Below are 21,542 nucleotides of genomic sequence, written 5' to 3' on the forward strand. Positions count from 1 at the left end.
GACCTGGTTTGAATCCTGACTTCTCTACTCACCATCTGTACGACTCTGAGCTCTTTATCAAGTGTCCAGTCCCCAGGTGGTTGTGAGAATATCTGAAATAAGAGTATAAAGTTCCTGGCACCCAGCAGCTGTTCAACAGACTTTACCTCAGCCCTCCCAGAAGGGCCCCTCGTTGGCCTCCCTCTGCCACGGCATCCTTCTATTCTCTCACCTGGGGATTTCTGACCACTGAGGCTCTCCTGAGCCTAGAGGAGCTCTGCTGCCATCTGCTGGACAAAGTATTCACCATGCTGCCCTTTGAGCCTAAGCCACCCCCAATTTTCCTCACAGAAATTAAGGGCCTTTGACAACGGGCTCTTGCAGTCACATAGCACATTAATGACGGTGATGGAACTAGGAACTATGGCTATTGACTTCAAGTCCAGGGCTCTATCCATGATCCTGATGGTCCTCTGCCTGGCGGGTGGGTTAGATTTGGGATTAAAGAATGGTGTCAGGTATAGTCTGTCTGGTCATTTTTTTTATGCTGAATGGGAGGTCAGGTTGTTCTCCTCTGGCTCTAAGAGAAAGGGCTCTGAGTTCCAATTCCAGCTCTACCGAACTATCTGGTTATGTGACCCTAGGTCTCACTTTCCCCATCTGTCAAATTGCCATCAAATCTATCAACTCTCCCATTGCTCTCCTTGCCCACCTGCCTCACTAGGGTACAGTGAGCATCAGTTGAGGCATGGCATGTGGAGACACAGAATGTTAAGACTGTCTGCTGGCCTGCCTTCTCTCCAGGGTCTCTTGCGTCTACCAGGGAGCAGGACGTGGTAATTGTGGCAGCCCCGGAGAACACCACAGTGGTGTCTGGTCAGAGTGTGGTGATGGAATGTGTGGCCTCGGCTGACCCCACCCCTTTTGTGTCCTGGGTCCGACAGGGTGAGTGAAGGGGCAGAAGGTGGGAGGGCATAGGAAGGGAAGGGTGTGGAACCCCACATACCACCACCACCCCAAGTTAGGGAGCTATAGAGGGGACCACTCTGGTGAACACTGACTTTCTGATATGTCAGGAACCCCTCTCCCAGGACTAAGCGTGGCCAGACAACAAGGTTTGAGGCTGCTCAGGAACAAGCTTAATCATCCCACCTGTGTAGCACTTTTCTTTTACAAAGCACTTGGAGTCTACCATTCACAAAATCATTCTTGAGACCCTGAACAGGGCGGGCACTGTGCTAGGTTTTCCATCTTACTTATTTCTGTTCCTCACAACAGTGTTGCAAGTGAGTGAGTGAGAGCTAGGAGGGTGTCTCACAGCCAGCAAGTCAGGTGGAATCAGGATTCCAATGGTGTTCTGTTCAACTACAAAGCTGGTGCTCACGCTCCAGCCTTTGTGGGCCTGGCATCGTGCTGGGCCCAGTGAATAAAATACACAGATGAGAAAGATACACATGCTACCTTCCTAACACATAGTCTCACCAAGGGAGATAAAGCACATATCCAGGAGGAGAGGTTTGACAGTATCAGGCAGTGAGTGATAAGTGCCAAGTGGGACTGAGTTACTGGAGATGCTATCAGGGTAACAAGAGCACCAGGCCAAATACTACTTTGCATTCTGCTGAGCATGTCACACCCACTCTCCTGTCAGAGCCTCCCGAGAGCCCTTTGAGTGCAGGGACCAGGACGATTTTTCCCAGATGAGGCAGATGACAGAGCCACAACCCAAACTTTAGAGCCTATTATGTTTCCGATACACCACTCCCTACAGTCCTGTCAGAAAGGAAGACGAGGATTATTTTTGTTTCTGTTTGTCCATAGGAAGTAACTTGTCCCAAGTTAAGGTCCCTGGGTAGTACAAGTGGTTTGTGCTAGACTACTAATGCAAAGGTTGGCCGTTCAAACCTACTCAGTGATGCCATGGAAGAAAGTCCTGGAGGCTTTGTGTAACAATTGCAGGTTGGAGACTTCTATAACAATTACAGCCAACAAAACAATACAGAGCAGTCCTCTGTTATACATGGGGTTGCCATGAGTTGAAATCAACTTGATGATATCAAGTTTGGTTTTTAGCTTTGTCCCAAGTTAATGGCAGAAGTAGGTCTTGAACCCTCTCTTTGCCCTTCTTCCCTGCCTCATTCTCTTTCCTCAGCCTCCTTTTTATAAGTCTGTCACACATTCACACATGACCTACTTTGGTCATGTTGTCAGAAGGGACCATTCCCCGGAGGAAATCATGCTTGGTAAAGTGGAGGGTCAGTGAAAAAGGGGAAGACCCTCAATGAGACTGACAGTGGCTGCAATGATGGGCTCAGGCATAGCAAGGAGTGTGAGGATGGTGCAGGACTGGGCAGTGTTTCATTCTGTTCTACATAGGGTCGCTGTGAGTTGGAGCTGACTTGATGGCACCTAACAACAACAACATCACACATTCAAAAGAGAATATATATAATAAATATCTACAGTTTAAAGAAAATAATAGCTGAACAATTAATACCCACCACTAGTTGATGAAATAGAAGAATGCTATTATCTTTGTACCTTCCTGACCTATCTCCCTCATGGGAATTGTGACACTTGCCTAGTTAGTGGGATCCCAGGGGCCAGCAGGGCCCTCCCACCATTATTGGGGTAAGCCTAGAGTGTCACCTAGAAGTCCTAATATCAATGTTTTTCAAATCCAGACTGTGTGTCAGAATCACCCGGGGAGCTTATTAAAACTCCAGGCTCCCTGCCTTCTTCCCCAGAGAGTTGTGACCCAGGAATCTCAATGTTTAACAATTGCCCTAGGTCCTTGCTTGGGCCTGCCACCTAGGAGGGCTAGTTAGAAATGCAGAATCTCAGGCCCTGCCCGAGGCCTCTCCATCTTAACAAGATCCCCTGGGATTCTGTGATTTGTGTGTGTCATAGGATTAGAGAATTGCTCTCCCAGACAGTCCTGACACCTGAGGTCCTAGGAACTCACTTGGAGAAACTTTGCTAACAGCCCTCCTGTATCAAACCAAAAACCAAACCCACTAGTTTTCTGAGTCAGTGACCCGATAGGGCAGAGTAAAACTGCCCCCATAGGGTTTCCAAGCCTGGTGGGTTTGAACCACTAACCTTTCAGTTAGCAAGCAAGCACTCTAATCACTGTACCATGAGGGCTCCCTGGATAACCAAAAAAAAAAAAACAAAAAAAAAACAAACCAGCCACTGCTAATGAATCAATTCCAATTCATAGCAACCCTGTAGGGCAGAGTAGAACTGCCCTATAGGATTTCCAAGGCTATAAATCTTTACAAAAACAGATTGCTTCATTAGTCTCTCATGGAGCAGCTGGTGGGTTTGAACCACTGACCTTTTGGTTAGCAATTCTGGGAAAGAGAACTGGAAGAAGACTGTATTCTTGATCTCAGGCATTGTTCCCCTTCTAGGACCTTACTCCATTCAGTTAAGGAAGGTCAGCAAATTTTTTTTTTTCCTCTAACGGCAAAAGCCATACATATTCATTATAGAAAACTAGGAAGAAACAGAAGCCAGAAAACAACCTACCACCCAGAGATAAAAATTGTTAATATACAAGCGTATTTTCTTCCCAGTTTTTAAAATGCATAGACATATTTTCCCTTAAAATCGAAAGCATACTATATTTACAGTTCTGAATCTTATTTTCATCCAACAGTATATCATAAATATATCTCCATCTTTAAAACTTCTTTAAAAATTAATTTTAAGGACTGTGTAATGTTCTGTTTGATGTTGGATTTTTAAGCCCTCTCCAGTTGTCCACTAATCCAGTTAATGCTGCAGTGATGTCCTTGTTCAGAAATTCTTGCCTGTAATTCTGATTACAGGTTTCCACAAGTGAAATCAACTGGTTTCAAGATCAAGGGGGGAACTCCTTGCACCCTCATAAGCAGTGCATATTAATGCTTTAAAAATGTTCCTGATTTGATTAATGAAAAATTGTACCTATGCTTTGATTTCTTTGATTACTAGTGAGATGAACAGTTTTGTATTTCTCAGCCATCTGTATTTCTTTTCTGGATTTTCTGTTCATGTCCAGAAGGCAGGGGTTCTTAAAATTTTTTTCATTTTACATCAAGATAAAGGTTCCTGCACATATTTAAATCTTAGGCCCTGGCCAGCTCTTACCAGCCATACCTTCCTCATGGTACTGGGCTGAGGACAAGGGGAAGGAGTGTGTCCTTCTGGAGAGAAATAAATTTAACAGTAATGATAAAGGAGCTCTGGTGGCGTAGTGGCTAAGGCATTTGACTGCTAACCAGAAGGCTGGCGGTTCAAACCCACCAGCCACTCCTAGGAAGGAAGGTTGGGCAATGTACTTCTGCAGAGGTATGGCCTCGGAAACCCAAGGAGGGGTGACTGTAAGTCAGTCGAACTGACTTGATGGTAGTGAGTTTGGAGGAGATATATATATATATATATATATTTATACACATATACATACAGAGAGAGAGAGAGAGAGAGAGCGAGAGCGCACATATTGTATGCTTGGCACAGTGTCAAAGGTTGTCAAACATTCTTTCCACCCTCACAGCAGCTCTTCTTGCTAGTGACTATCTCCCATTCTACAGAGACACTGAGGTTTAGGAAAGTCTCAGGCTAGGGAGTGGAGAAACCAAGATTCCAACCCCGGACTGTTGTGTTTACTTTTCCTGGGTGTAGAGGGACCCCGAATTCCGAAAAGTGGATGGAAAGGCAGTCTCTAGCGCCACCCACCTCCAGCGTGTCCCTCCCCCTTCCAGATGGGAAGCCCATTTCCACAGACGTCATCGTCCTGGGCCGCACGAACCTACTAATCTCCAGCGCGCAGCCCCGGCACTCTGGCGTCTATGTCTGCCGCGCCAACAAGCCCCGAACCCGTGACTTCGCTACCGCAGCTGCAGAGCTCCGCGTGCTGGGTGAGGCAGGGCGGTCAGAAGGGGGTACTGAGGCGTGAAGCTGTAGGGGAGACGTTATTGGGGTTTGTTAGCTGGAGCTGAGAGGTGAATACGGAGGAGGATAAGTGTTAGGGAGGAGGAACTCTTGGGGAAGTCCTTAGTGGAAGGGGGCCATGAAGGAAGTTGTTGTTATGTGCAGTCCAGTCGGACCGACTCATAGTGACCCCTCCTTGGGTTGCCGAGGCATTATCACTACGGAAGTAGATTGCCCCATCCTCCTCCCGAGGAGTGGCTGGTGGGTTTGAACCGCCAGCCGTCTGGTTAGCAGTCAGGTGCTTTAGGCACTTTGCTACCAGAGCTCCCCTGAAGGAAGTGGAGAAGGATAATTGGGGGAGGAGAAATGGTGGGAAGAGATTGGAGGATGGCGTGGAGGGGGGAGTTGAGTCAAGGAGGGAAGATAAGGGTGATATAGGGCATGGCTTGGGTGATTGGGGAGTAAGGAGGCGTTGTCTGGACGGGACTGAGATATTGGGGAAAGAAACCATGGTCAGGGTGGGATCTAGGTAGGGGGAAGGGTGGGACTGTAGTGGTGATTGGGGGAGATAATGGAATAGCCTGGGCAGTACTAAGAAGACGAGGATGGGGTTTGCTCTGGGCTGGGATAACTAGGGGGAGAGGGGTCAATCTGGGAGGTGTGGGAGTCATTGGAGGGGAGGAGAGAAAGGTGTAAACTGAGGAAGTGGGTTAGATCCAACTGGAACTGGGGTAGTATTTCGGGGAGGCAGAGAAGGCCTGGGGACTATTGGAGTGGAAGATTGGCGGGAACTAGAGTATATTGGGGAGAGGTGAATCGGAGAGGATAGAGTGGAAGGGGAAGTGCGGGGCTCCTGGTGGTTGGAGCCCCGCAGTCAGCGACACGCCCCCCCTCCCCAGCGGCCCCCGCCATCTCTCAGGCTCCGGAAGCGCTGTCCCGGACGCGGGCAAGCACAGCGCGCTTCGTTTGCCGCGCGTCTGGAGAGCCGCGGCCCGCGCTGCGCTGGCTGCACAACGGGGCGCCGCTGCGGCCCAACGGGCGCGTCAAGGTGCAGGGTGGCGGCGGCAGCTTGGTCATCACACAGATCGGCCTGCAGGACGCCGGCTACTACCAGTGTGTGGCCGAGAACGGCGTAGGGACGGCGTGCGCCGCAGCGCCCCTGGCTGTGGTGGTGCGTGAAGGGTTGCCCAGCGCGCCCACGCGTGTCACGGCCACGCCGCTGAGCAGCTCCGCGGTGTTAGTGGCCTGGGAGCGGCCTGAGCTGCACAGCGAGCAGATAATCGGCTTCTCCCTCCACTACCAGAAGGCACGGGGTATGATGCCGGGGAAAGTGGGAGCTGGGGAAGGATTTGGGTTGAGTGACTGAAGGGTTGCCTCCTAGGTACCTCTGGAGATGGAATGGGATGGGGTGGGAGCCCAGGAGAGACACACGTAGATATAGATTAAGCAGTGTTCTTCGGCCTGGTGCTGGAAGGATCTCTGTGTGGCATATTTTCTTTTAAGTCATGTTTGTTAGGAGAGAGGAGGAAGAAGATGCATCTCCCAGGAAAAGTGCCTTGGAAGGTCAGGAGCCACCTCCAATCCCTGCTTTCTAATTTCAGTAGGAGCCACTTTAATTAGAGGTCAGAAAGAACTTCCTAACCAGCAGAGGAATTAATACAATGAGACTAGAAGCCAGGGGAGTTTATATGCTCTAGTTCAGGAGATTATCTGGGATGATTTAGCTATAAACAAAGTACTCCCGAGACTGGGACAATCTAAGGGATACCTAGAAAGCTTCCAACTAGCTGGTGCCTGGGGTTGCCCCATGACAGTCTCCTTGTCCCCTGTGTCACCATCCCAGGCATGGACAATGTGGAGTACCAGTTTGCAGTGAACAATGACACCACAGAGCTACAAGTTCGAGACCTGGAGCCCAACACTGACTATGAGTTCTATGTGGTTGCCTACTCCCAGCTGGGGGCCAGCCGTACTTCAGCCCCAGTGCTGGTCCACACACTGGATGACGGTAGGGGCTCTGAACCTGCAACTGTGAGTGAGGACCCAGAGAATCCCACGGGGATAGTATCTCTGGTTTCTCTTTATACCAAGGTGCTTTTTACCTGCCTTGTGTCATATTTTGTGCCCTTAAGGGGGTGAGTAGGGATTCTTCTTCCCAGTTCACACTGGGGCTGAGAATGCAAAATGAGAGTGACTTGCCCAGGGTCAGTATCACACCTGGGAGTTGAGCCTAGGTCTTGTGCTTCCCTGTATCATACAGCCCGTCTCCTCACTACCCATGTACTCACCTAGTCAGGGTAGAGGCCTGTGACATTACACATTGTATGTGGAAGATTGTGCCCTAAACCTTGCTCTAGCTCCAGGTTGAGAGGAATACCTTCCTCATATAAGCAATACCACACAAGGACTTTTGGAATCTCTAGGGCCCAGTCCCCTTACCCTCCAGCTCGGGCTTTCCAGAGAAGTCCCTACTGCTCCCTCAGATCCTGGCCCTGGCCCTGCTTCTGACTTGCTGTGTGACCTGGACCAATGTCTGACCACTTCTGGGACTCACCTTCCACATCCAGGGCTCACGCTGATGTTCTCTGTCTTAGTCCCCAGCACAGCACCCCAGCTCTCCCTGTCCAGTCCCAACCCCTCGGACATCAGGGTGGCGTGGCTACCTCTGCCTCCTGGCTTGAGCAATGGGCACGTGGTGAAGTACAAGATAGAGTACGGTTTGGGAAAGGAAGGTGAGTGGGGACAAGATGCAGGCATCACATGATTGAGAATCATTCATGCGAAGGGTTAGCTAGAGCAGCTGGATCCCTGAGCTGAGTGAGGGGAGTCCAAAGAAATTAAGCAGAGGGTGGAGAGGTGCACCTGGGAAGATGGGCTGGGAATGGGGCCATCAGGAGTGACAAGGGAAGGCAAAGACTGCTAGCCCATGCCCACCTCCTCTACAGTTGCACTTTATAACCCTGCTTCAGTTTCCTTGTGTGAAATGAAACAGGTAGCCTAGGTAATCCACAAAATCTCTTAGCTCAAAAGACATATGAGGAGGTGGGAAGTGTGCTTGTGGGATTGTAGGAAATGGGCATTGAGGAGGAAGTGTTAGGGCAGACACAAGTAATCTAGCGGAGCTTGTATGAAAGGGATAGAGAGTTGGGAAAAGGAAGGTAGACAGAGGCCCAGGGTGAGGGTGGGTGGGTGAGGTCTTAGGTTGGTTATTAGAGCTCTGGGAGGCAGATGGTACCTGAAGGCCTTCACAGCCAACCCCTTGTGCTTTCACCCTGGTGTGTCAGGAGGGAGGGGGTTCTTAATACCTCACAGGGAAGAAGGGAGAGTGTGATGTGATTCTTCCCACTCTGGCTGAGCCGCCTGCATCAGCCAGAGTTGGAGACCCAGGAGTCCAGCCCCCAGAGCTGTGGTGTCTGCCCAGGTACTGAGTGGTCAGTGGTGAGAGGGCCTCAGAGGAACCAGGATCTGAGATGAGGAGTTGGTATAGGGGCACTTGGGAGCCATAGTTCTTAGGTGGCCACCCAGCAGCCCCTTTCCTGTCCCAGCAGATCAGATTTTCTCCACCGAGGTGCCAGGCAATGAGACACAGCTTACGCTGAACTCACTTCAGCCCAATAAGGTGTACCGAGTACGGATCTCTGCTGGCACAGGTGCAGGCTATGGAGCTCCCTCCCAGTGGACCCAGCACAGGATGCCCAGCGTGCACAACCAGAGCCACGGTACGGGGTTCTGGGGGACGAGACGAGTGATGTGACTGACTGGGTATGTGTGTTTATGTGTGCCCTTGGAACCCACCTCCCCGCACCCCTTCCACCCAAGGGCTCCTCACTGCTTACCAGGTAAAAGAGGCTGGGACACAGAGGACAGTAGCCAGCTCAAGTCTCCCTTCTACCCATTGTGTGACTTTGGACAAACCAATCACAACTCTGAGTCTCTGTCTACTTCAAGAGGTGGAGTAAAGATTAGTAATGCAATGTAAACAAAGTGCTTAGTACATAATAAGAGCCCATTAGAGAATAGCTGCTGCAATCATTATGATTATTGTTTTTGTTGAGAGGCCAGGTAATAGAATGATTAAATACAGGAGGTTGATAATGAATACAAAACTTGGTGCATATAGTACCTGTGGCCTTGGGCAAGTTACTTAACTTCTCTGAGCCTCAGTTTTCTTATCTGTCAAATGGAAATAATAGTATTTTAGTTCTTTTATAGAGTTGTGAAAATATAGTTAAAACACGTAGACAAAGTGGTCAAGACAGAGTGCTCAGAACAGTGGCTGGCATTAGCAAGCTCCCCACTCTGGCTCTACACCTCCTCCCAGTCTCATCAACCCCTGAAACCCCGGTTGCCTGCCAGTATCCATACACCCGTTCATTCTGTTTAAATAGAGCCCTGCTCTGTGCTGGGTACCAGCAGTCTGCCCCAGGTGCTCTTTGTCAATGCCCAAGAGACAATGTTGCATCACCAGCACTCAGCGCCTGTACACTTTAAACCTGATCCCATTTCAGGTCTGTGAATGGTGATGGATTGGGAGAACACTGGCAAGGCTCTCACTGTATGAATGTCTTCCTGCTTTTTGTTTTCTCCTGCCTCCTCCCTCCTTCCATCCCTGTCCCCTTTCCTGTCCTCTCCCATTCTCTTCATCTTCTTTGCCATCCCGCTGGTCTGCCTGCAGTCCCCTTCGCCCCTGCAGAGTTGAAGGTGCGGGCCAGGATGGAGTCCCTGGTTGTGTCGTGGCAGCCGCCCCCTCACCCTGCCCAGATCTCTGGCTACAAACTGTACTGGCGGGAGGTGGGGGCTGAAGAGGAGGCCAATGGTGAGAGCCCCCCAGGGGGCCGTGGAGACCAGGCTTGGGATGTAGGGCCTGTCCGGCTCAAGAAGAAAGTGAAGCAGTATGAATTGACCCAGCTAGGTGAGGAGGGTTTGGGGGGTGGGAAAGGCAGACAAAGGGGCAAGCTAAGTGCAGGAAGTCTCTTTAGGGGTGGGGGAGTGATCCCAGAGGTACCTCTAGCCAGGTGAGTGACCCGTGACCTTCCCCAGTTCCTGGCCGCCTGTATGAGGTGAAGCTTGTGGCATTCAACAAACATGAGGATGGCTACGCAGCAGTGTGGAAGGGCAAGACAGAGAAGGCTCCTACCCCAGGTGAGTATGGGGCAGGGTGACCAGGGTGGGCACAGCTCCAGACTAGGCATCTGTGTGCTACTTCTCTTCCCTTTCCTCTGAGGCAATCTGGTAGCCTCAGACCTACCCTCAGACCTATTCTCCTATGATCTGTGATCCTCTTGTAGCTCCAGATAGCCTCTGTCATAGGGAGAAGCTCCCTGTAAAGTTTGTGCAATATCTTTTAGGCCTGCTACTGTGGGTTCACTATCCATGAGCAGATGCTAATTTAAAAGGTTTGGACAGAGAGAAGCCCCATGGTTGATCAGTGACTCCTGACCTCAAGTTTGGCCTTAAAACACATTCAGCAATATCACATTATCAGATTTCACTCAACTCTGGATGATAACCAGGGAAAGTGTCCCTATGTGACCAACTGGGACATTGAGGCTCAGAGTGGTAAAGGGACTCATCCAAGGGCACATGGAGCCGAAACTAGAACCAGGATTCCTGGCTTCCAGGCAGAAGTCTTTCCACTGCAATATGTGGCTCATGGCCCTGTATTGAACAGCTTGGTTGACCGTCAAGATACTTCCTCACCCCTGACTCCCCAAGCTGACTTTCAACTGTGTGGCTTAGTGGAAAGAGCATTTAACCATGAGCCAAGAAACCTGGGTTCTAATTCCAGTTTGTTCATTCATTCATTCAGCAAATATTTACTGAGTGTCTACTACGTGCCAGCTCTGTTCTGGGAATTTAGTGGTGAACAACACAAATAAGGTACCTGCTCTCATGGAGTTTATTTTATTTTATGTGTATGTAATAAATACTTATCATATAGTACTTTATGTATGCCAGACACTTTTCTGTCTTCTTTACAAATACTAACTAATTTATTCCTCATAACAACCCTATGAGGTAGGTACTATTATCAGCCCCACTTTATAGACAAGGGATGGGGGCACAGATTAAGTAACTTGTTTAGCATTACACAAGTGGCAGAGCTGGAATTGGAACCAAGGCAGTCTGGCTCCAGAGTCTGTCCTCTTAACTGCCATGATTTGCTACTTCTATCTGTCACATTCTTACATACCAGGGTTCCATGGTCTGTTATATGTATGACCTTGGCAAAAATCACTTTAACTTGTGGGAACCTCAGTTTCCTCATCTGTGATGTGGGAAAGATGCCACCAATTCACAGGATCAAAAGAGACAGAGTAAAACTGTTAACCACTATACATGTTTGAGGACGAATGTCCTCTCTCCCTTTCCTACATTCTAATGTTCACCTTCCAGACCTGCCCATCCAGAGGGGGCCACCCTTGCCACCTGCCCATGTCCATGCAGAATCAAACAGCTCCACATCCATTTGGCTTCGGTGGAAAAAGCCGGACTTCACCACAGTCAAGATTGTCAACTACACAGTGCGCTTCAGCCCCTGGGGACTCAGGAATGCCTCCCTGGTCACTTATTATACCAGGTGGGAGAGAGAGGCTGATGCTATAAAAGGGAAGGAACAGATGGAGGTAGGGGGCAGGGCAGCAGATGGTGAGGGGGTCATTGCACTGCTTACCTGTTAACACTCGGGGCACATCGAGGGTCTGCACAGGGTCCACTTCATTACTGTCTGGCCTGATAGTGACACGTAGAAAAGGCAGGTCCGTTTATCCCATCCCCTCACAATAGAGCCTTCTACTTAAGCCTTGGAGAGTGAGATGCAAGACAGACCTATTTCTTCAACCTCAGGGAGCTCCCAGTGTGATGGGGATAAGACAACCCACCCCTGCCCTCAGAGAGTCCCTAGTCAGATGGCAAGACAGAGCCCCTGCCCTGAGGAGCTGCTGTTTTGGCAGAAGAAACAAATTGCTTAAAAAGCAAAAGAAATATATAGCTACAGCTAAAGCAAGATTAAGCCAAGGGAAAGATGAATCAGAAATGGTTCCTTGGGTGGAAAATAACTTTCCTGGAGGAAGGGCCTGGCTTTGTGATTAGACGTGGAACCAGTGATACCAGGGCGACCCATATATCCAGACGTCTCTGTAAGTTCTCTGAGTAGGTATGTGTGCCCTCATGCCAGGGAACAGCTATGCTTTCCAGGATTGGGCCTGAAGCTGGGGTTGGGGCCAGGGCAGTAGATTTGGAGCAGCTTACTCTGCTGGATCAGTAGGCCTGAAAGTCACCATTTCTTGCCTCAACAGCTCTGGCGAAGACATTCTCATTGGCGGGCTAAAGCCATTCACCAAATATGAGTTTGCAGTACAGTCTCATGGTGTGGACATGGATGGGCCTTTTGGCTCTGTGGTGGAGCGCTCCACCCTGCCTGACCGTGAGTGGAACTTTGGCCTCCTGGCCACCAACCCATCTTTACCCAACTTCTCCCCGCAGCGTCCCTCTTTTCTGAAACCTTAGAACCTATAAGTGTCAATCATTTGCTTTGCACATATATGGGACAGTCCTTGTGCTGGTCTTAACCATTTACCTGCAAACATAGTGAGGTAGGATTTAGGTGAATGACTTCTTAAGAGGCCGAGGCAAGACCCCTCTAACACTGATGAGGCCAGGTGGTGGAGGCAGAATTCTTGGCTTCTCATTCTGATCCCCATCCTGCCCCTGACACACCGTGAGACTCTGGGCTGGTGCCTTCCCCACCCAGGGCCTCATCTGTAAAAGGAGAAGATAGGACCATTCAATCTGCAAATCTGTCTGTTGGATCCATAAGAACCATCCAGAAATGACATTTCAGGACAGATAGAATTTTCTTCTCACAGCAGAAGCTCTTTGGTTCAGCTGGCCTTAAGGCTGTTTACCTTCCCAATCAACAGGAGACTTTTGTCCTCTGTCCCAGGATCTGAAATAGGAAGATGTGTGTGGAATGGAAAGCCCTTCAGCTCTCATGAATTTAATTTTTTAAAAAATACCTCTCCTCCTTACTTATAACTATCTCGTTATCCAACATTTGTGTTTACAACAACAGTAAAAAGTCCGCTATCCTATTTTGTGCATTAACAATGTACATCTGGCAGTAACAATCACGAGCTGTGAAGAGAGAGTGACGCTGGTTGTGATGCTTAAGGTTATGTGTCAACTGTCAGGGCCCTTAGTCTCAGTAGCTTGGCCATTATATCATGATGCAATGTGTCAATTATGTAATGATGTAGTCATTTTCCACTTTGTGATCTGATGTGGGCATCTTCCATTGTTGCATAATGACCTGGTCCTTGGAACCTAACTATGTCAATAAGTGAAGAGTTGTAGGATTACAAATTGTTTCTCACCTACCTGTAACCTCAGTTACAGCTTTAAAACTGCATGGGGACTTTCCTGATGCTTTCTCAGAGGAAGCTTTATGTCATTGGATCCCCATCTCAACTGTTGGTGCTACAGAGGGGGGATGCTCTTCTCCTTTTGCAGATGGGGAGCTGGGAGCCTGAGAAGTGGAAAGTCACCTGGGGTCACAGAGGTTCCTGGCGGCCCATGCTGTGACTATTATGCCTTAGAACCCTAGGACCCCATCACACTCTTAAAGATCGGAATCCTTTCCCTTCTTATCACTTAGAGTCCCTAACTCTCACTGTTCTCATCCATCTCCCCTTCCCACCTTCCAGGATTAGTTTCTCTTTTAAAATAAAACACAGACCTTTTTACAATGGTAATTCTCAAACTGAGGTTCTCGTGATTCTGGGAGCCTGTGGCTGGGGTAGGCATGTAGACAAAAGCTACATAGGACAGCTTCATGTACAACCACTTTTACTTGTAAATTTTCTGGGAAAAATTGGAGTTTGAAATCCAAAATAATTGTAAATGTTATTTTAATGTTACACTTTAGTAAGGAATAGGTGCAGACATAGCACGAGAGTTAAAAGGAAAAGGTAAGCCTTCCAAATATTTTTGAGCTGTGCCCTGCAAGTCCCTACGATACTGGGACGGTCTCTTCAACCCTTAAAAGCATTTAGGTATAGAAGTTTGAGGAGCTGTGCTCCAAGGATTGGGCAGCGCTGAGTGGAATAGGGCTTCTGAGAGAAGAGGGATAGTGGTAAAGCCCCTTCTCCCCCTACTGTTTTCCAGAAATTCCAGACCTTGTCTTTCCCTGACCCTTGAGAGTGTGTGGTTTATTTCAGTGAAAGGTGGAGAAGGGAGGCCATGTCCTCACACTTTGTCTCCCAGCAGCCATAGAGCCAGGGCTCTCAGTGACCCTGCCTCTTCCATCTCTACTCCTAACCTCAGGGCCCTCAACACCCCCATCTGACCTGCGCTTGAGCCCCCTGACACCATCCACCGTCCGGCTGCACTGGTGCCCCCCGACAGAACCTAACGGCGAGATCGTGGAGTACCTGATCCTGTACAGCAACAACCACACCCAGCCGGAGCACCAGTGGACCCTGGTCACCACGGAGGGTGGGGCTTCTGCTTCAGCTCACCAGCCCCCAGGGCATCAAGCAAGAGCTTCTCCACCCTCTCCCTCCTTTCCAACCTCCCCAGTGACTGGATTAGCAGTGAGAGTACCAAAGGAATTTGTTCTAGAGGCTTCTGAGAGGAACCAAGTAGGGAGATGCTACTACCCAAGTGGGGCAGGGCAGGGTGGGAGTTCAGCAGCCTTTCTCGGTCCTGTTTCCCTGTCCATCCCTGCATCCCATCCCTACCCTGTCCACAAACTCTGCTCTACCTGCTGTCCCCTCCCCCCAGGGAACATCTTCAGTGCTGAGGTACATGGCCTAGAAAGTGACACTCGGTACTTCTTCAAGATGGGGGCTCGCACAGAGGTGGGACCTGGGCCTTTCTCTGGCCTGCAGGATGTGATCACTCTCCAGGAGAAGCTCTCAGGTATGAGGGCAGGGAGGGCACAGCGGGGTCCATCCGGGGTCACTAGAGGACCCTGGAGTTGACTTGGATGCTTCCAGCCCCCAAAGTCATCTCTTCCAAGCCCCTGCCTCTGGGCACAACTATATTTTCATTGTTCTGGGCAGCTGCCCTGCTGATTTGGTGGAAAGAAGGCAAATTTGAAGGGGAAGTTGGTGCAGGTGAGTGAAGAATTTATTGGCAGGCCAGATGTTTGAGAGACTGGTTTGGTTTGGATAGGAGTCCTGGTGGTATAGTGGTTAAAGCACTTGGTTGCTAACTGGAAGGTTGGCAGTTTGAACCCACCAGCTATTCTGGCAGGAGAAAGGTCTGGCAGTCTGGTCTTTAAAGATTGATAGCCTTGGAAACCCTATGGGGCAGTTCTACTCTGCTCTGTAAGGTCTCTATGAGTCAGAGTCAACTCTTCAGCAGTGGGATTTTGTTTTTGGGTGGGGGTGGGGGGTGGGGAGGATTGGGTTTAGAGACCTTCTTGGAGAGGTTCCAGTTTCTTTGGGAGACTGATTTGATTGGAGGATTGGCTTAATGAGGTGACAGGCTTTATGGATAGAGGCAGGCGGCAGGACTAGCTACATAATTTTCAGGGTCCAGTGCAAAATGAAAATGCCAAGTCCCTTTATTAAAACATTATTAATAATGTTAAGTTGGTGACAGCAGAACATTAAACCAAGTGCAGGGCCCTTCTGAGCATGGAACCCCATGTGATTCCACATTCCTTATGGGCAGGAAAGGGTGTGTTTCATTGAAAGGCCAGTTTGATAGGGAAAGCCACAACTTCCAGAGGCAGAGAGGAAGGAGAGGGCGTCATTTTCCTTATCAGCCCACGTATCAGAAGTTTGTGAGTGTCCAGAGGGTGAGATTCAATGCCCCTTCCTGCCCTTGACTTGTTCTTCCCCTTCCCTCTCCCCTGCCAGACTCCTTGGACGTGCACTCGGTCACGGGCATCATCGTGGGTGTCTGCCTGGGCCTCCTCTGCCTCCTGGCCTGCATGTGTGCTGGCCTGCGCCGCAGCCCCCACAGGTGGGGAAGGGAGCCAGTCCAACCACAGGAGGGAGATTGCCAGGAAGGGCTACAAAGATGGGAGAGCTGGAAAGTAGCCATACCTTCCCCTTGGCACCCCCACACACCCTGGAGCCCCATTACAGTTAGGACTCTGGGATGGAGGGGTGGAGGATGAGGTCTTCATGAGAATGGGGAGGTGGACGTAGAGGAGGGAGGCCCCAGCCCACCTCCTCAGTGTGGGCAGGCACAGCGGAACCATTTTCTCCCTCTTCCTCCAAAAGCTACCATGATCTGGGAAAGAGGGCCCTGAATTTCCAGATGCCTGGAACCAAGGGAAAGAGAGTCCCATTAGCAGGAACACAGCTATTTGGAATAATCAAAGTTTTCTGTTCATTGTACAGATAAAGGAAATCAAGTCCCAGAGAGGGGCAGGAAGCTGGACTAGATCCCGGGCCCACCCCCACCCTCCTTACCTTTTGACCATTGTATCTTTCTCTCCATCTTTTCTTCCAGGGAAGCCCTCCCAGGTCTTTCCTCTACAACCACTGCTGGGAACACAGCACTGTATTCCCGAGCCCGGCTTGGCCCCCCCAACGCCCCAGCTGCTCATGAACTGGAGTCCCTCGTGCACCCTCGTCCTCAAGACTGGTCCCCACCACCCTCAGACATCGAAGACAGGGCTGAAGTGCACAGCCTTATGGGTGGCAGCGTTTCAGACTGCCGGAGTCACTCCAAGAGAAAGGTAAACCCAAACCTGAGTTGGTTTCCTGCCAAGGTAGAGCCCCACACTATGGCTCATTCCAAATAAGACACCAGGGGGCACCAGAGCACAGCTTGTGACCCTGTGAAAGAAGCCACGCCCCAGCTCCTCCCCACCCCCAGTCCTAGGCCAGCTGCAGAAGAGAAGCTCCCTCCTCCCTGAAAGGGTTGGCAGGGTAAGAAGCAGATGGGCCTTCATCCCCTGGCAGACTAGGTCAGCCTGGTTCTCACGGAGGGGAGGGCCCCCAGTAGATTCTAGGTGACTCAGAAGGCTAGAAAACCCAGCTCTCTCCTTACTGGGCTGGGGAAATCGCTGAGACGTAGCCTTCCCTAGCACCGGGAGAAGAGTCTAGTTGACTTGGCTGTGGCCAAGTGGGACCAGGACTAGGGTAAGGCCAGCCTCCCTCCAGGCAGGCCCCCTCAGGACCATAAGTGATAGCACATCACGCCCTACTCTGACCAGCCCTCTGAACCCGAGCCCTTCCCTCATCCTCTCCCTGCCTCCGTGGTGAAGCAGACCTCGCCTTGCTTGGAAGCCTCCAGACTTTGACAGGGCATCTGGTATCAGGCTTTTCTGAGGATTTTTCCACCTCCCCTACTGACTCTTAGCCTATCCTGTGCTCCTCCCCAGAGTCTTGGGGAAGGGATTTAGCAGGGAACCTGTTAGAGAGGGACATAGCAGGGGCCAGGAGGCAAGGTCCCCTTCTTCCCCACACCCCATCCACATTCCTTCCTGTGTTTCCCAACCCCAGACAAGGCTGGTCCTGCCCCTTAATGCTCCCCCTTCTTTCTCTGTACAGATCTCCTGGGGTCAGCCTGGCGGGCCGAGCTGGGCAGGCCCCTGGGCAGGCTGTGAGCTACCTCAGGTGGGCCCCATGCCCTCTCTGACCCGAGCCCTGCTTCCACCTGCTGGGACTGGGCAGACGCTGTTGCTGCAGGCTCTGGTGTATGATGCCATAAAGGTTAGAGTTCTGGGGGAGGAAGTAGCCCCTGGGTGGGCAAAAGAAAGGCCTGGCAATCTACTTTTTAAAAAATCAGCCACTGAAAACCCTATAGGATTTCCATGAGTCAGAATCTACTGTAAGGCAACTGGTTAGATTTTTTTGTTTCCCGGGGAAAGGAGGTCTGGTGGCACTGTGGTTTAAACATTTGGCTGCCAGCCAGAAGATCCACTGTTCGAACTTACCAAGAGAAAGATATGGCAGTCTGCTTCCATAAAAATTGACATCCTTAGAAACCTTATAGAACAGTTCTACTCTGTCCTACAGGGTTGTTATGAGTTGGAATAGACTCAAGTGAAATGGATTTTTTTTTTTTTTTTTTTTTGGTGGTAGTTTTGAGGGGGAGGGAGGAGGAAAGAAGGGAAGGGTCCCCATGCTTATAAAGAGGAAGCAGTAAGATTTCTGGAGAGCTCGGGAAGGTATTTTTCCCTGGGGGTAGGAGTCTTGCCAGGAGACTCCTAAAGACTCCAACCGTTGAGTTGGTGGTCAGCAGTCCAGTTTGTGGGAATCTTGTTTCACCTGGATTTGGATGATTGCTCTCGGTGACAGTCACCTTGTTGTGTTTTCTGCTCTGACCAGGGCAATGGGAGGAAGAAACCACCCCCAACCTGCAGGAATCAGGTGGAGGCCGAAGTCATTGTCCACTCTGACTTCCGTGCATCCAATGGGAACCCTGACCTCCATCTCCAAGACTTGGAACCTGAGGTTGCCCTGCCTTCAGAGGCTCCTAGCCTCACCTCGGGTGTTGTAGATCTACGGCAAGGGCCAGACTGGCTGAACCAGGAGCTGGGAGGGTGCGAGCAGGCAGCCGCTGGGTCAGACAGACTTACCTGCCTGCCAGAGGCAGACAGTGCTTCCTGCCTCTACCCAGACCTCCCAGCCAGCGAGGCTCTGGAGGAGGCCCCTGGGAATGGCTACCAGCAAACGACCCCCTGCCCTCTAGCAGCCAGCCCAGCCCTGCCCAGAGTTCCAGTCTCCTCTTCTGCTTAGCGGCCCTAGAGGGTGCAGTTTGGAGTAGGCTGGTGCGGATCACGGGAAATGGCATGAGTGGCCATACATGTCACATGTGTACCCGAAGGTACATCGAGCCCTGTAGGATTTGGAGCATTCTCGGCTGCTTTGGCTGAAAGGAGAGGAAGAAATGGATTATTCTTTCCTCCTATATTCTTTGCAGCACATATGTGATATATGAGAGACAGCGAGACACAGCTACATGTGATGTGCACACGTGTGGGGCACATGTATGTGTCCTGGTTGGTGAGCTGGGGAACCTGGACCCAAGCAGTGCTCACTCCAGCCTAATTTATCCTCCAGGTCAGGACAGTGCCCAGAGTGGTCACTCCCAGCCCTGTGGGCCCCCATCTCCATCCCCCAGCCTTTTATTACACACTCTGAGAGTGTCTCCAATGCCCTGTCTGACAAAGACAACCTGAGCCCATTTTCCTGTCGGGCTGGGCTGAGTGCACGCAGGCTCTAAATGCCTAACATTTTAGCTGCATCGCCTCCCATGCCCCCATTGGCCAAACTGAGACGGTGACCCTGGCTCCCCTCAGAGCAACTCTGCGTTTCATTTTGTAATGTGTGAAGTGCCTGGTTTTGAAAATCTGCTTATCTACCTTTTTCTCTCTTTCCTCCCTTTCCATTTGCTGCTGTGTCTGGTCAACTCACTGTCCCAGTTCTAGTGCCCTTCCCTTCTCCCTGTGGCTCTCCTTTCCTTTCCTTTCTTCTGTTTCTGTATTTTTCTGCCTCTCCTTGTCTGTCTGTCTCTGCCTCTGTCTGTCTTTCTCTGCTGTATTTCTTCCTGTCTCTCACACCTCTCCCAGACTGTGTCATTAGTTCTCCTGCCTGGGTTCAATGTCCGTATCCTCTCTAACAACATGACTACCTCATGTCTGTTCAAGTCAAGGTGTGACTCCTGCGTTCATGCGCCAGCATCCTCCCACCTCCTTTTCTCTCAAAGCCTCTGCACACCCCCTCCCAGGCAATTCTTGTTTCCATACAGACTCCCCAGCCTCAGGGCCAGTGGGGAGAAAACTTTCCAGCTTTTCTGGCATCCTTCACTTTGGAGTTGGGGTAAGAGAGTTCTCCTTGGGAGTGATGAATTCAAGTCACTGAAGGGGATATTGGAGATAGGAAAGAGAACAAGATTCCCACCTCTCCCCACCCACTGGCCCCCGCCCAAGGGGCTCTGGATGAAATTACTCCCTCCCTTTTGCCAGGAGGTGGGGTTGCCGGAACTAAGTGGTTTTGGACCTTTTTTCCCAGCTGAAAGCAGACAGAAGGGAGACTGGGGTTAAGAGAGCCACAGGCCAGCCCCTTCATACTCTGCCTGCCTTGAACGTGTGTTGATTTGGGTGGGGGTAAGAGAACTCTCACGAATCTGCTCTTGGCCCTTCATGCTTTGTAACCCCACCCCCCACCCTGGGGTGCTGGGAGGGAGGTCTGCACAGGACAACAGTAGTTGGCTCCTTTTGTTTTTTTTCTTTATATTAATCCTGAAGTCGTTTTCTGTTGAGTTGTCACACAGGGACAGCTTGACTTCTATTTCCTAGTGGAGAAAACAATGCCATTTATTGGATTTTTCACATTAGCCCCCTCATAGGAGCATAGAATATGGGGTCTGTTCTCTCTAATTGTGTCTTTCAAACTGATCAGCACATCAAGGATTAACTCTGGCTTCTGGGCCAAATAGGAAATAACCAGTCTATCTTTCCTTTTATATATATGGTGAAATGTCTCTCAGCAGAGTTGCAGCTTCCTCAGACCCTGAAAGCATCTGTGTTTATTACACTCGGATGTCACTCATGTTTGACATCGGCACTTACATTTCCTCCTCCTCCCCCTCCTTCACTGGCCTATGATAACACTAAAGATTATTAATGTTGGTTTTGTATCTCATTAAGGACAGAATTCTCACTTGTCCTTTCTGTGGGATTCACCATTGCTGTGGCTAACACCACTGTGTATGTTTCATCATTGCTCTGAAGGTCAAAAGCCTCTTCTATTTTGCTGGTTTGATTTTCTTTCTTTTTTTTTTCTTTTAAAGAAAAAGAACTGCCCTGAGTTCAATGGCTGCTGTAACAGTAGGCCCTCAGCAATACATGACGCAGTCATTTTTCATGTTCCTGTTTAACAGGCACTGGGGTTCTAGCTTAAATTAAACGGCTGCAAATGAGATAGTATATAACCCATTAGTTTGGATGGACAGGTGCTCTGTGTGGTGTAGTGGTTACAGTGGTCCCCTGATAACCGAAAAGTCAGAGGTTCAAACCCACCAAATGCTTCTCCAGAGGAAGATGTGCCAGTCTGCTTCCATAAAAATTATGACTTTGGAAACCCTATGGAGCAGTTCTACTCTGTCCTATAGGGTCACTATGAGTCAGAATCGGGAGCTCTGGTAGCATAGTGGCTAAGGCACTTGACTGCTAACCAGAAGGCTGGCGGTTCAAACCCACCAGCCACTCCTCGGAAGGAAGGTTGGGCAATCCTACTATCCGTAGTGATACTGCCTCGGAAACCCAAGGAGGGGTCGCTATGAGTCGGGCTGACTCGATGGCAAATAACAACAACAACATGAGTCAGAATCAACTCAACAGGCAAGGAATTTGGTTTTGTTTTAGGTTAGGGGGAAAATTGTTTCTCGAAAGCAAAGAAGTAATAAACTCACACTTGATGAGAAAGTGGCCATTACTCACTAGCATTATATATGATTTAGGGTCTGGGTAATTCTGGAAGTGTTAGGAATGTGTCTTTGTAGCAGTATTCTTATTAGAAAAAAGTCTTTTGGCCTTTAACAGGGTAATAATTTCTTTGTCACCTTCCACTGAAGCCTTATTTTTTTAAAAGTCTCATTTAAAAAATCTTCCTCTTTGATGCATGACAAGTGTAATCGGTACCTGCTCATTTATTTGTCTTTATGTAGTTTAT

General features: G+C 49.9%; 1 protein-coding gene across 1 annotated transcript in view; it reads left to right on the forward strand.

Annotated features, from left to right (window-relative positions):
- Nucleotides 1-18,605, forward strand: part of IGDCC4 (immunoglobulin superfamily DCC subclass member 4) — a 45,122-nt gene extending 26,517 nt beyond the window's left edge. Inside the window, exons 5-20 of the mRNA XM_007957686.1 lie at nucleotides 784-924; nucleotides 4,731-4,886; nucleotides 5,799-6,212; nucleotides 6,743-6,907; nucleotides 7,494-7,631; nucleotides 8,448-8,618; nucleotides 9,575-9,811; nucleotides 9,940-10,041; nucleotides 11,296-11,479; nucleotides 12,198-12,325; nucleotides 14,224-14,394; nucleotides 14,683-14,820; nucleotides 15,768-15,873; nucleotides 16,369-16,597; nucleotides 17,415-17,576; nucleotides 18,195-18,605. Of these exons, the coding sequence (XP_007955877.1) occupies nucleotides 784-924; nucleotides 4,731-4,886; nucleotides 5,799-6,212; nucleotides 6,743-6,907; nucleotides 7,494-7,631; nucleotides 8,448-8,618; nucleotides 9,575-9,811; nucleotides 9,940-10,041; nucleotides 11,296-11,479; nucleotides 12,198-12,325; nucleotides 14,224-14,394; nucleotides 14,683-14,820; nucleotides 15,768-15,873; nucleotides 16,369-16,597; nucleotides 17,415-17,576; nucleotides 18,195-18,605 (3,053 nt within the window). The remainder of the gene's footprint in view (nucleotides 1-783; nucleotides 925-4,730; nucleotides 4,887-5,798; nucleotides 6,213-6,742; nucleotides 6,908-7,493; nucleotides 7,632-8,447; nucleotides 8,619-9,574; nucleotides 9,812-9,939; nucleotides 10,042-11,295; nucleotides 11,480-12,197; nucleotides 12,326-14,223; nucleotides 14,395-14,682; nucleotides 14,821-15,767; nucleotides 15,874-16,368; nucleotides 16,598-17,414; nucleotides 17,577-18,194) is intronic.
- Nucleotides 18,606-21,542: the final 2,937 nt, after the last annotated feature.

The sequence above is a fragment of the Orycteropus afer genome, unplaced genomic scaffold, assembly GCF_000298275.1.
Source record: "Orycteropus afer afer isolate SDZICR_OR568_19922 unplaced genomic scaffold, OryAfe1.0 scaffold00015, whole genome shotgun sequence".
Classification (NCBI taxonomy): Eukaryota; Metazoa; Chordata; class Mammalia; order Tubulidentata; family Orycteropodidae; genus Orycteropus; species Orycteropus afer.